General features: G+C 32.3%; 2 protein-coding genes across 4 annotated transcripts; both read left to right on the top strand.

Moving 5' to 3' along the window:
* Nucleotides 1–688: 688 nt before the first annotated feature.
* On the top strand, nucleotides 689–2,225 carry LOC146957604 (large ribosomal subunit protein eL22z-like). Its single transcript, XM_085737524.1, has 2 exons — nucleotides 689–970; nucleotides 1,867–2,225. Exons 1-2 carry the CDS (start codon nucleotides 756–758, stop codon nucleotides 2,009–2,011), a joined length of 360 nt encoding a protein of 119 aa, XP_085593650.1. The 5' UTR covers nucleotides 689–755; the 3' UTR covers nucleotides 2,012–2,225.
* A 5,425-nt stretch (nucleotides 2,226–7,650) lies between these two features.
* Nucleotides 7,651–13,820, top strand: MHX (magnesium/proton exchanger). Of its 3 annotated transcripts, none has more exons than XM_085737501.1 (9): nucleotides 7,651–7,794; nucleotides 8,392–8,864; nucleotides 9,721–9,896; nucleotides 10,386–10,504; nucleotides 10,602–10,753; nucleotides 10,889–11,013; nucleotides 12,023–12,239; nucleotides 12,348–12,477; nucleotides 13,262–13,820. In XM_085737501.1, the coding sequence occupies exons 2-9, from the start codon at nucleotides 8,489–8,491 to the stop codon at nucleotides 13,557–13,559; spliced, it is 1,593 nt and encodes a 530-aa protein (XP_085593627.1). In that variant the 5' UTR covers nucleotides 7,651–7,794; nucleotides 8,392–8,488; the 3' UTR covers nucleotides 13,560–13,820. The 3 variants fall into 3 exon arrangements, with proteins under 3 accessions (XP_085593627.1, XP_085593621.1, XP_085593633.1); XM_085737495.1 differs by having other exon boundaries at nucleotides 7,651–7,935; XM_085737507.1 differs by having other exon boundaries at nucleotides 7,651–8,268.
* Nucleotides 13,821–14,678: the final 858 nt, after the last annotated feature.

The following is a 14,678-nucleotide window of genomic DNA, read 5'->3' as shown; positions in this document are numbered from 1 at the left end:
ACCAAAATACCTTAGGAGTAACTTTTTTTCTTTTCTTTTTCTTCAAGTCATATTTACTGGTATTGATCATTTTAAAAATTTAATATCTACATGAACATTGATATGTAGAGGTCGGTGTTCAAACTCGAAATTATCCACTATTTCACATTTATAATGTATGTGTCTAGCTACTACATTACTTAACAAAAAAAAATTGTGTATTGTAAATGCATTTTGGGAGTTAAAAACGTGCACCGAAAAATGAGGTATTGTTAGTTCGAACTCAGATTCTTGTTTTATTAAGTAACCTTGAAGTACCATCTAAGTTGTATTTACATAATCAGTAAAAGTTGTTTATAGGTGTTTTTTTTTTTTTTTCCTTCAAAAAATTGTGTATGTAAAACTCGTCATTATTATTATCGATTTAATTACGAGCTTATATACTAAAATCTCCGTGATGTAGTTGAGACACACATTCATCCATACATCTCTCATTGTGTTATGCAACAACCATACAGTCATAATTTACTATAATATCGTTTAAAAGTAAAATATGGAAGAGGTGTTTTGGTGATTAAAAAATTGCTGGGGTACATTTAAAAAAATCTCCAAACCAAAAGCCTAAAGTCATTTCTTATGAAAAGGCCCATAGTGTTTTTTGGCCGAAAAGCCCAAAGAATAAAAAACCATGAATAATATAAACTCGGGAGGTTTTGGATTACGGAAACCCTAGTTTTGCATCACCAGGAAGAAGGGGGTGAAGTCTCAACGCGAAAATGAGCGGAGTGAAGGGTAAGAAGAAGGGAACAAGCTTCGTGATCGATTGCGCGAAGCCAGTTGAGGATAAGATTATGGACATCGCTTCCCTGGAGAAGTTTCTTCAGGAGAGGATTAAAGTTGGTGGTAAAGCTGGTGCTCTCGGTGATTCCGTTACTGTTACTCGTGACAAATCCAAGATCACTGTTACCTCCGATAGCAATTTCTCCAAAAGGTAACTTCTTCATCTTTTATTTGTCGATTAATGTGTTAGGTCAAATATTTGTAAGAGTTAGATCTAGTATCCTGTAAATGAAATGTTCACATGTGTTTGAGTAATTATGTGGCTTTGAAATGTTGATGGAGAATTCGATTGAATATTGAGACAATGCTGGAATGAAATATGCTTCATGTAATTGTATTGATTATCATGTGCGATTTACTTTCATTTTAAAATTATGTTGTTAGTGAATGGGTTAGATTCTTTGAAGTTAACTACTCGTATATTTAGTGTATGTTTGGATGGGTGGTGTGTTTGTCATAATCTCGTTAGCACCCTGAATTCGTAGGTTTTCCCAAAATTATGGTGACTTACAGTGATTTTGAAATTTCACTGCCAATTGAAACCTGCAATTGATGTGTGTAGTCAACTCTTCAAAAGTGCACTTTTCAACATAAAATCAACATCTATGTGTTTCTTTTGTTATTTTCTACCGTGAGGTCTAGTTGTTGCTGTATGGGCACACTGATGTAAGAAAATGCCATTACCAGTCTTGGCTTGTGATGTTTGCATGCATTCCCGTGCCAACTTAAGGATTCTCATGACAATTTTTACATTATTGAGCGAGTATGATTTGTGTAAATGGTCCTGGTGTCCACTATTGTCTAGTATTCCTGTATGTGAATAGAATTTGACATTATTATGATTCTGGTGCAGTTACTGAACTGGATTCTTGTCCCAGCTCAGTTTAACTATTTTTAGTAACTGTTTGTTCAAATCTGTATGCAATCAATTGAAATCATTTTTTTCTTTATGTCTTAATTTTTTTTGGATACAAGTCTTCTTCTTCTTTGGTTTTTCTATTGCCTTCGTGTGATTATTTTTGTCCTAATCAACACTACCTTTGCCAGGTATTTGAAGTACTTGACCAAGAAGTACTTGAAAAAGCACAATGTGAGGGATTGGCTTCGTGTTATTGCATCCAACAAGGACCGCAATATCTATGAGTTGAGATACTTCAACATTGCTGAGAATGAGGGTGAAGATGAAGACTAAAGATCTTGTTCTCTATCTTGAGGCATTCTCCATTAGGTGGTGTAATTGCTTTGGAGTCCCATTTATCTATGTTTTTTGTCAACTTGTTACTGGTTTTTTAAAATTTTGTGTTTACTTTGGAACAAATTATCTCCCCACCAAGTTTTATAGTTATTATCGGAGACTTTGTTATAATTCAGATTCAGTTATTTATATGCTGGCATGGTTAAATTTATGTTCTGCACCTTTTAGTTGGTAGATGTTTATCAAGATTTTCTTATTCCAAATTCGAGTTCCCAGAGCAGGAAATTACGCCCATTTGGACGATAGTTATGCTTAGGAGAATTTAAGGGGCATTTGTGAAGAGGAAAAAGTTTTTAAAAAATTGATCTTTTGCATCTTCCTTCAATTTGACCTTCACATCAATTCAGTTTGGTTCGGTTTAGTTTTCATTCCGAACCGAACCATGTCAACCCTACTCATGGTGCTTGCGTTTTCTCATTTGAATTTGGAGGATCCGCATCATAATTATTTTGCTTCTTCTATGTTTTGTATAGCTTGGCAAATTTGGAATTAAGGTTGCTTATAGTGACATAAGCCAAAGGCTTATTAAAGCGGACCTATTTTTGAATCAAGACCGTCAGCTTTTAAATTTTGATGACTTGGTCTTTATCTATATTTTAACCTATCATTCTTTCTCATCTAAATAATTTATTTCAGAAAATCACTAGATGTAGTGAAAGGTATCATCACAAAGCAAAGCGAAACAATTTTATTCGCCGTTGACCTGTTTTTCTGCCAAAGTCGAGTAAAATTTTACGGAGAATTTCCTCATTTATTTTGAAAGACTGACATGTGTGTTTTTGTGATTTTCGCGACTCCTTTTACTTGTGAACTACTAACACTGCTCTTTATTTTAAGGGAAATGTTAACTTGTGCCCTTAAGACATAAGTTAATGAATCAAATATAAAAATAGTTTATTGGAATGTGTGCATTACATTTAATCTTTAACTTTTTAATGAAATGAATGCACAAAATTTTAGAGAACATTTCTTCTTTTGAGTTTCTTAACATAAGCCCTAAAGGCACAAGTTAACACCACCCTTATTTTAATTATTCATTTAGTATCTCCTAAATACACCGAAGTCATCAAGTAATAAATGTAGCTAATCCATTTCCTACATAACCTTTGGGCCAATCAATTTTGAAATGTGCACATTTTATTGCAGTTGTTTGTGCTGGCACATGTTTCTCTACAACGTTACTTCTATCTATTTGATTATTTTTATTTTTGACGTAGTATTTGTATTTGATTCTTTAGTTAGTTACTCATCATATTCATTAGCATATGATCTAGTATGTTGGTTGTGAAATAATTCACTGCATTTCAATTATCTACTTTGGTGATTTTATTTATATCTTTCTCTTAACCAAATATTTTCTCTCATCTAAATAACATGTTAATCAATCCTTCACCAAAATTACAAAATATCAAAAGATTGAGAATCCATTCAACTTGGTTCTAACAAATGATCAGAGTGACAAAATTTGAATTAATCATGCTTTGCAAGCATTGCCACAGATGCAAGCTTTAACAAAGGCCGTATCACGCACACACCCAAGTCTTTATCTTTTCCACCACAACGTAGAATCCTTATATATAAATACATCCACTTCACGAATGCTTCATTCAAATGAGGTATTGCTTGATCTGGATGAAGAAGAAAAGGAGTTTGAATTATCTCATCATAGTGAAAAACTAGCACTTGCATATTGTTTCCTTAGGACAAGCCCTAGCACCACAATACGGATCGTAAAGAACTTGAGGATGTGTAGCGGTTGTCATGTTGTGATGAAAATGGTATCTAGGGAATTTCATAGGGAGATGATTGTTAGTAACATTTAAATATTCAACTAAAAACATTACAAAGTTAAACCAATATCCTAAAAAAAAAAAAAAAAAAGTTAAACCAATATATCATGGGTGAGATTTGTAGAAACGAATCTTGTTTTTATCTCTTTCACTATATCGACAAATTATCAAGCTTTAGAAGTTTGTTTCTATTTACATTTCCTTCTTTGGGAGGTTCTTCTCTTCACTTGATGTGAAATAGAGGATGGCCAAAAATACAAGGCTTGAAACTTCCTTCTTTTGTTTATTAGAATTGAAACTTCCTTCTTGTGTTGTGTTACTGGCTGTTGGCAAACTAATGACATCGCCAAACGTGTCTAGAAAGTCTTATTTAATTATTTCTTGTTTTTTTAGGGTATTTAAATATTTAATTATTTCTTGTTGATAATTTAATTGAAATAACGATGATGTAAGGTTATACTTTGAATAAATATAGAGTGAATAGTCAAACTCGTCCTTGAATTTGCACGAATCGAAAAAAAAATGTCCCATAATTTATCGAAATGGTTATTTTGTCCCTAAATTTGTCATATGTCAATCAAATTAGTCCTTCCGTCCATTTGGGGTGTTAACGGTGATGACGTGGCCAGTGAGCAAAATTTCCAAGGACGAAATTGATTGATTGCAGAAAATGTTATGCAATTTAGTCCCTGTTATATTTAATTAATTATCAAATTGATACCTAAATTATATTAAAAAACCATCAAATAAGTCCTTGAATAATATAAACAGATATTAACTTGATCCTTAAAGCATATATGTGCATAACAAAATAAGAAAGTCAGAAGACACAACTTCATCCTTGAAAATACCATCAAACAAGTCATAAGTCTGAAATATTACATAGACAAAATCGACCCAATTATGAAGCATTAACAAGTCATAAGTCATAAGTCTTAAATAGTACATAGGCAAAAAGAAACTCAACTATGGAGCATAATTCAAACAAGTCTAAATATTACATGTACATTTTTACGTATTGAAATGTTTCCATCATTTGCCCTAAAAAAAGTATTTTCATCATTGTTTCTTTTATATATTATCATTTTTAATACAGAGGGTTTAAATAATCTCATAAAAATACTTTTAAAAAAAATATATTTAAGAATATATTTGGTTGTTTTAAGCTATATCCTAAATTTCTTTATATTTTTATGAAATAAATTTCTTATATTCTTTTAGGGAAAAAAGTTTTTTTTTTATACCTTTTTTTAAAGGAATGTTTTTTTTTTGACGTTAAAGACAATTTCATTAATGAAACTCTGACAATAAATCAAATGCCGAGACTGCAGAAATACAAGGAGGAGTTTCTTCAATTCATATGCAATCTAAATTTTTAAGAGCATATTTTGCTAAATAATGAGCACATTGGTTGGCTTCACGCCTAACATACGCCTACAAGGCGGAGTAAAAGAATGTTTTTTTTACTTGATTAGATGATAAAATACGCATGTGTGCGGTCCGTTGTCATATTCATTAGAAACAAAAAAGACTAGTTAAAATTTGCTAAAAAAAAAACTAGTTAAAATACAAAAATTAGTTGTAAAACAAATCTAAAAGGGTCACCTTAAAGTTTCAATGTGTTTGGATACAAAAATTCTAATTTTTTTTCTTTCTTTCTTTGGATCTTAACAAGGGCACTTTAGCATTTTCCAATTTAAAATAGTGAAATTATTTTGACCTTCAAGAGGACCATCGTTGTCTGATTACGGGGAAAGGTTGCTATACGTCATTCCGAATCCAGCTGTCCATGGTCGCTGATTTTTTATTCATCACGTGATCCATGATTCGAAGTGTAAGACACCGATGGTATGATCTTTTTTCCCCTCAAATTACATGGTGAATGATAATTTAAGAAAGGCCGACCAGTGTCCTTAGAACATCTTTTAAGATTTTAAATGATAAACTTTTTTGAAAATATGTGTATTCATTGTATTAGAAATTGTCCTGTTTAACTTTTTTAAAGAATAATTTTTTTTGTTTAAAATCTTTAAAAATTGTTCGGTGAGTATTTGTTAACAAAACCCTATTTATTGTTGTTACACTACGAGAATCATATATATATATATATATATATATATATATATTATTATAATAAGCAACCATCTCATTTCATTCAAAATAATATTTTAGATACAATTAGACAATTCAATAAATAAACGAGAAACTGATTAAAGATGTGGTTGTTTTAGCGAGATTATGCACAATCTCATTGGTTTGTCTCCTAATGAACTTAACATTCGAGATTGTAAAAATAGACGAGAGTGTATCTATGTGTTCTCTAATAATAGCTCCAAAATCATATTCATCTCTTCTATTACTATGGTAGTTATCAACGACTCTTTTAAAATCTAACCCAAAGTAACACTGCTAATGTGTAGTTGTTCTGAGAGCATAGAGCAAGCTTAGAGCTTTTCTCCTTCATCAATGTTGAGTATGGGTGAGATCCACTCAGTTTTAGCCAAAACATAACTCACTAGAACTTGTTCATTGGAGCATTTTTAGTTCGATGTTGTATGATGAAGGAATATATCTTCTGCAAAGATTTTATTTTGATAAGATGTACGTGGAGGAGACAGTATTTTTGTGAACTTGCGGAGAGGTGGAATGTTGGTTGAAATCATTGACTTATAATGGCACGATGTAAATGACCTATTTATGGTGTTGTGATCTGTCATCGAGCTTAATGTTCCAAATAATTTCTTTCATGAATTTGTCGAAGCAAGGGACACATGTAAAGAACTTGACGACATGTATTTGAACAACTATCATTCTCGGGCATTAAATGCAAACGACATTGTATTGATCCACATGTAAAGATCCACTCTTTGCAAAGAGATCAGGTTATGTCTCAATAGAACTTTCGTCAGGGAAATGTTTTTGCAATTCGAGGAAAGATAAGAGCCAATTGTTCAAATTCCTTAATTATGGTCCATGAACCATTCATTAGTTAGTTTATCCAGAGCCTTGTTAGATAATGATTTAGGCACGACAACTTTAAGTTTTTTTTAGATCAATTTGCTATTTTAGTTTGAATTAGTTTGAATTTGAACACCCTTTTCCGGCATGGTTTTTTACGTTAGTATCAAATACTATGGTCTAGTTTGAATTAGACTTTTTTTTTTTTATTTTTTGTCAGGTAGTCTAGTGGTTGGAGCTCACATATTTTAAATGTGGAGAAGTGGGGCGTTCGAGGTTCGAACCCCGACCCCTACATATAAAATGCATTTGTCCCTACCAATTGAGCTAAGCTCACGAGGACGAATTAGACTTATTTTAAGCTTATGAAAAATAACTTATGCAAATAATTAAGTTTTTATGTTACTTTATAAGTTTTCACTAATGAAAATTGTATCTTTATAAACTATTTTTTTCATAAACCATATTTACAAACTTATGAATACATAAAAACTTATTTATTTGCATAAACTATTTTAGATGAACTCAAAATAAGCTTAATCCAAACAGATCCAATATCGCTGTAGTTTTTTCTTTTTATGAATTTTTATTTTATTGATTAGCAGAAAATGATCTACTTGGTTATGCTTTGTGCTACGTTATCGCCTCCCTTAGTTAATTAAATGAGCTAAATTTTATCGTTTATATGAATTATTATGGATTATGAATATGACACTCAATCATAATGTTTGGACAACGAAATTTCAAAGAAAAGGGTGAAATTCAGTCCAAAAAAAAGGGTAAAAATAAATTTCCATTTATATAAAAAAATATAGGAAATTATAATTCACACGGAACAAGAGACAGAAGACAGAAACAAACTGGGTACCATGCAAATGTAAACACGTTCTAATGTTCTATAAATATTACTCCCCTCCTTTTTCACCCAGCAACAAACACCGTCATTGCCACCGGCGAATTCCATCTTCGCCGGTAAGTCTCCAATCAAATTGTTTTCCCTCTCTGCTCTATCAATTCAATTTCATGATTCATTTTCAATCCATTCCCCCTCAATTTTCAATTCTAAATTCTCTGATCAAAAACCACAACTTGCCTTATGCACAATTATTTTAGGTTTATCTCTTTTTCATCACTCACCTCAATTTTCTTAATCATTGAAAAAAAAATCAACTTGTCATTATATTGCTTCAATTATTTATTTCTATGCATTGACGGTGTATTTTTTTACACATGTATCCAATTAAATCACTCCATGATGTATTTGTATGCGTGTGCAAATATGTAGTTGATATGATTTGATTGGATGCACGTGCAAAAAGATTTTACACAGTCAGTGCCAATTAATATATTTTTTTTTTTTAATTTACTACCACTGATAGATACTGACTCAACTTAATTGTGTTTAATCCAAGATATTTTGTCACTTAAAATATTAGTTTTCAAAAGGTATCTATCTATATATATTTCTTTTGAAGCAGTATCTATTGTTGTATTATTGTATTTGTATATATGAATATGTAATGTTTTGATCAATTTGTATTCTAATACTGATCTATGCTTATATATCAGGTGATGTGAATGTTATCTTTGGTGATGATCACACATAACTGATCTGAAATTTTGGACTAATTGAGACCCTTTTGCTACTTGGATTTGGCAAAGAAAAATGTATAAAATGATTGGGTACTTATCCAGTTTTCTGGGTCATGATGAGAAATGTGAAAGCTACTTGATTTTTAGTGGAGAAACATCTCTTGGAAATAGTGTTAGGATATTGTTGTATTTTCTTGGTCTTGCGTATTGTTTTATTGGATTATCGGCTATAACATCCCGGTTCTTTCAATCTATGGAAAATGTGGTCAAGCATTCAAGGGAGGTTGTGGTGATAGATCCTGTTACTAAAGCTGAGATTATTAAACATGAGAAAGTTTGGAATTATACAATTGCAGATATTAGTCTTTTGGCGTTTGGAACTAGCTTTCCTCAGATTTCATTAGCTACTATTGATGCTATACGGAATCTAGGGGACTTGTATGCTGGAGGTTTGTGTTTCAAAACTTTTGAACTCTGTCTTTCATAGGATGGGTACTTGATATGTTCATTGATTTTGGGAACTGTCGTACTTGAAATTTACTGAATTTATGCTGGTAAGTAGTGACTTTTACAATACGATATGATAGCGTTGTTCATCTTACTAACTCTGCTTAGTGGAAAAAAGGCTTTTGTTGTTCGTAATTACTGTCACTATTTGTCATGTTAATATGTCTTTCCATTTTGGCGCACACCTTTTATTTGTCTTTCCACTTTGGGGTAGGCAACTTTTTTGGTGTATTTTGAAGTACTCTATTGATAGACTAATTAATCGATTTCTCATTATTTTAAGAACTTTCCAACTCCACCTATGATTAACATACCTAAAGAATTGGTTAGTTGACATCCTTAAACTGTTTAAAATCGTCGAATCTTGCTACCTCACAATTTGAAAGAAAACACATGCTTGCATGCATAAATTTGTCTATATAGTTCAAGTTACTTGATCTTTAAGCTTACGTTGGACAGCAAAATCATTTGTTTATGTTTGCAATATAGAAAAATAGATTTTAAAGGTACAAAGGTTTTAAAAAGAATCTTGCAATAAAATGACATTTATTCTCTAAAATTTAATTGCAAGGAAAAAAGTGAGATTTACTTTCAGCACTTAGACTTACGTGCATGATTTTTTATTTTTATTTTGTATATGTCAGTGCTGGAAAGTTCAAAGAGTTGTTTAATGAGTGAGAAGCTGCAGTATGTGTATTGTTTTATTCTGATCTGCAATTGCTTTTTATATTTTGAGGGGCTGTAGACTGCTGAGCACTATTATACCTATAACTCTCTATAACTGTGCTTAATATTTAGGTTTGGGACCTGGAACACTCGTTGGTTCTGCTGCGTTTGATCTCTTCCCCATCCACGCTGTTTGTGTGGTAATTCCAAAAGCAGGAGAGTTGAAAAAGATTGCAGATCTAGGAGTATGGATAGTAGAGCTATTTTGGTCATTTTGGGCTTACATTTGGTTATACATAATTTTGGAGGTAGTACTCCAACATTCCTTTGTTTTAAAGTTTAAACATCATAAATTGAACTGTTTTCTTCCTTTTTATTTTTTATTAACCCGTGTAAGAACTGTAATTTGATTCTTCATTTCTCACAAGAAGCCTTCTCTTCTTACAAACTGTATTGCAAAATTTAGGGAAAGATAGAGTAATAAAACTTCTAAGACTACCTCTCACTTTAAGGGATGTTAGATACGATTTTACATTTCAATGGCCAACGTGTATTATTACGTTTACATCTCCTAAGCTGACGATGAATATCCAACACAAGCTTGTACCCCAATCTGCAAGTTAGGACAATTATAACTTTGTTACGCATACTTACGTTTTTTATAAGTTTAAAAACCATTAGAAGTATTTAAAAGTTTACATGTAAGTGATGATCTTGTATAACCGTATCATCAGTTTTATTGTTTAATTCCTGATTGTCCTTTTTATGCGGAATATTCATAAAGAAGTTTAATGTAGGTATGGACTCCAAACGTAATAACTCTGTGGGAGGCCTTGTTGACAGTACTTCAGTATGGATTACTGTTGATTCATGCTTATGCTCAAGACAAACGTTGGCCCTATATTTCTCTACCTATGTATGTGCTTCAGTTTGTTTCATGTTTTGGAATTCAAATTTCATGACCCTCTCAAATTTTGACCTTTCTATTCTGACACCTCATTTTATATTTGAAGTGCAAGAGATGAGAGGCCAGAGGACTGGGTGCCAGAAGAGACTCCTAAACAGAAGTCCAATGAGCAAGTGGAGTGCTCTGAAATAAATCATTTTAATGAAGAAAACGGGGACACTGTTGATATTTTTTCCATTCATTCAGAAAACCCCAGAGGTAGCTGTTCCACCTTATTGTAGTGAAATTTGGCTTTACTTTCAATTTTTTTCTTCTCCTGAAACAATTTGCTTGCATGAGAAACATTCTGAAATGTAAGAACAATCTTAGAGTCACAATGTTTCTAATTTGCAGACAGATTGTATGTAAGAGTACCTCAAATAGATGATGCAGAAAATTCTGACAAGGTTATAGAAACAAGACTGGAGGATACATATTTGCTTACTATTTGGAGACAGCAATTTGTGGATGCACTGACGGTACTTTACTTTAGTTTTAGTGTGTCTTTAAGACTAAATGTTTCTATCATAGATCCAATTATAACAACAACCACAGCCAATTGGTGATGTTGGGCTCGCAGCCTTCAAAATCCACGATTCTAGTATAACTATTTAAAGCAATGTCCTATCAGAGATTCATTAACATTGGCTTAGTTAATCAGGAAATTTTATGGATATGAAGGCTTGCCTATAGTGCAGGCCTCTTATGATGAAATTCTTAACATTATTCACCTTTTCATTTTATAAATGAATTATGTGATTATTTGTTATCAATAAAACTCACTAGAAAATCAATTGAAAATTTGAATATTATTGCAAATTAAAGCAGATAATAGCCTCGTGGAGTTTACAGGATCAATTGAATACTATTCTCTAATTCTTTGTTTAGTACCTGTTGAATTTCAGATGGGCCATATTTCCTTATAAAGTAGCTCATTGTTAACAATTTTTTCAATTTTACTGAATCAATTTAGTGATAATGATTCTACAATAAGAAACTACGAACAGAAAATCATAAACTTGAAATTCTTAACTAGTCAAGCTAAATTTCTTGAGGAAAATCCCTATTGTTGCTTTACATAGTTATAAATTTGCAGATGTTGATTTAAACCTTGCTCGTATTGTTGATTTGGGACTGAGATAGTATGTTTCTGAATGAAATGCATAAAACTAGGAGTTATTTATTGTAAAAAAACAATGTAAAGTTTGGTGCTGGTTTGGATAATCGAGCAATTTACTGACGTTGGATCCTTTGATAATAAAGAGATGCATTAGTTTATGAATGGGATAACTGAAAATTGATTTGAATTATAAATTTATATGGGGAGGGAGGATTGAAACAATACATAAATCTATTTACTAATGCATGTCTAGTAGATAGATGCATTAGTTTATGAACATTAGTTCATTAATAAGGAGTACTGATGTGGGAGAATTCTAACAATATATCGTCAATTTCTGATGACTGGTGTGTAATTTTTTTAAACAGGTGGAGAGCCAAGAGTCTAAAAAAATGAACAATATCTATATCCGCATGGCTCGAATTTTCTGGCAGCTGTTACTTTTACCGTGGAGATTTATGTTCGCTTTTGTTCCCCCGTGCCATATTGCTCACGGATGGATTTCTTTCATTTGCTCTCTTCTTTTCATCAGTGGGATAGCTTACATTGTGACTAAGATAACGGATCTTATAAGTTGTGTCACAGGTTTTCTTTCTCACTCAATGATATTCCGCTCCACTTCTTTACAGTAAATTATAGATCCACAGTTGCCTTGTTAATGACTTATTTCATCTTTTTTTACCTCTTCAACAGGAATAAATGCTTACGTCATAGCATTTACAGCACTAGCCAGTGGGACCTCATGGCCTGATTTAGTGGCAAGCATGATTGCTGCTGAACGTCAAAAAACAGCGGACTCTGCAATTGCAAACATCACTTGCAGGTTTTCATCTCAACATACATCTCATTCTTACTTTTGGATATTATCACATGTCATCATTACATCACGATTTTGCTTAAATAATTTCTTGAACTATATTAATAGTTACCAAAATTTATGGAGTGCAGCTTTTTATTTTTGGTATTTTTTTAGTTTAACCTGAAGGTTCTGAAAGGAAGTTATAACCTCCAGTGGTTCAACTTCTTATGGACTCAATTACCTGTTTCGAACATCTCAGAGTAACTAAAAATAAATTTGGATCAATATTATCAAATTTTACAGTCCTAAATATTAACTATAATGGAGTTAACTTATGGAAGTTTACTGAAGTATGTCAGCAGAGATGTTCTCTAATTCTTATGAATTATGAACATAAGTGAACTTGGACCTGCTTTTGTTATTGAAATTTAGTGATCGGTGCGTACATTTTTTAATGTAAGAGGAACGCAACTTTCCATCAATTCAAACTTCACATTTCAAAAATAATTAAATACCTACATTCACAGCAATTAGAGATAATTTAATATGTATGTGGAATACCCAATTATACAGCGATCTTAAGTCACCATAAAAATGTCAACAATGAATTCTAAATACCTAGAAAATTTATTTCCTAGGATTTCGAATCAAATTTCATTGTTTGGTTGGAGGCTTTGACCCTTTCATTTAATACCCATCTGAGTTCTATATGTAAGTTATTTTATTGGCCTGTCAAATCCTTGTTCTATGAAGAAGCTTTATAGAGCGGATGAGCGCAAATTAACTTAATTATTTATTATTTTTGCAGCAATTCAGTGAACATATATGTTGGCATTGGTGTTCCATGGCTTATAGATACTTTGTACAACTTCATAGCATATAGACAACCTCTCCGAATCCAAAATGCAGGGGGACTTAGCTTTTCATTGATTGTTTTCTTCGCCACTTCCGTTGGATGTATCTCAGTTTTGATTGTTAGGCGTATAGTTTTTGGTGCAGAGCTTGGAGGACCAAGACTTTGGGCATGGGTTACCTGTGCGTTTTTCATGCTGCTGTGGATTATTTTTGTTGTACTATCTTCTCTTAAGGTTTCCGGATTCATTTAGAATTGTATTTGAGAAACATTTTTAGTCCCTTAATTTGTATTATACAGACCCTTATCCATTGTTGTATTATGTATAGTATATGGTTCCTAGGTGCCCTCTCCAGAAGTCATCACTCTTCCTTAGTCCCTCGTGTATTGGCATACCTCTTCTAAGGCTTTTAAAAATTTCCCCCCCTTATTTTATTGTATTACATACTAATATATTTTTTGTTGGAGTTTTTCTTGTTTAAGAATTATATACACAAAACGATTTTGTATTAAATCTTCTCCCTAGAGAGGAACTTTGGAAACTATTGTTTATGGCTGGCTTTCAGGTGAGGACAGTCTTGATTCCATTCATTGCTGCTTGCTGGTTATATAGACTTGACAAACATTTATGAAAGTTCAATATTCCTGATTGTTCATAAATCATAATCATGGTCATAAAATGGGGAACGTACGTAGAGTATAATTACAGCCAAAATATTGTGTCCTATACTCTATCCAATTTGTCATTTTCGCAATGCACATTAGTATTTTGAGTCATATTTCAAAAGTTTTAGTCTACATTGTTTGGTGACCCCTATATAATAAGCTAGTAAGAGGAAATGCCTCTCACGCTTCGAATTGGAGCTAATTTTTTTGTTCAACTCAAATCCTCTGGACCATAACATGTTTTGTAAAATGTTTGAGAATATAATATAATTTCTAGAATGCCTATAGCAAAAATCAATCTTCATGGGTCTTATCCTATATGGAATTTTGTTAACCAGTCATTTTTGAGAAAGCTTATCCTCCAATAGTTTTTTAAGGACTCAGTAACTGAGTAAATGTCTAATTCACTTAATCTGAATCTATTTGTGTTTAACGTTGACTTAAACAGTCGTCTTTTGGAGTCTATAAGTCTTTTGGAGTCTATAATTAGAAGCCTTTGGCCACCATTTTAACACAAACCAACTTTTATTGACTCGTTCTCACTTTTTTCTCTTCGGTACAATCTTGCAATTTAGGTGAGTTTGAGCTTCGAATCCTTAGTACTACTGAGAGGAGCTTGTTGTATATACCGTTTGAGATTTGAGCAATTAGCATCTCCAATGGGGGTCCTTACTTAACAAGGACCACTCCCCGTTAAGGACCCTCC

Source organism: Medicago sativa, chromosome 1 (genome assembly GCF_051527215.1).
Source record: "Medicago sativa cultivar Bolivia chromosome 1, Bolivia_mono, whole genome shotgun sequence".
NCBI classification, from domain to species: domain Eukaryota; kingdom Viridiplantae; phylum Streptophyta; class Magnoliopsida; order Fabales; family Fabaceae; genus Medicago; species Medicago sativa.
Note: the sequence above shows the minus strand (reverse complement) of the source record. Positions and strands in the feature narration are given on the sequence as shown.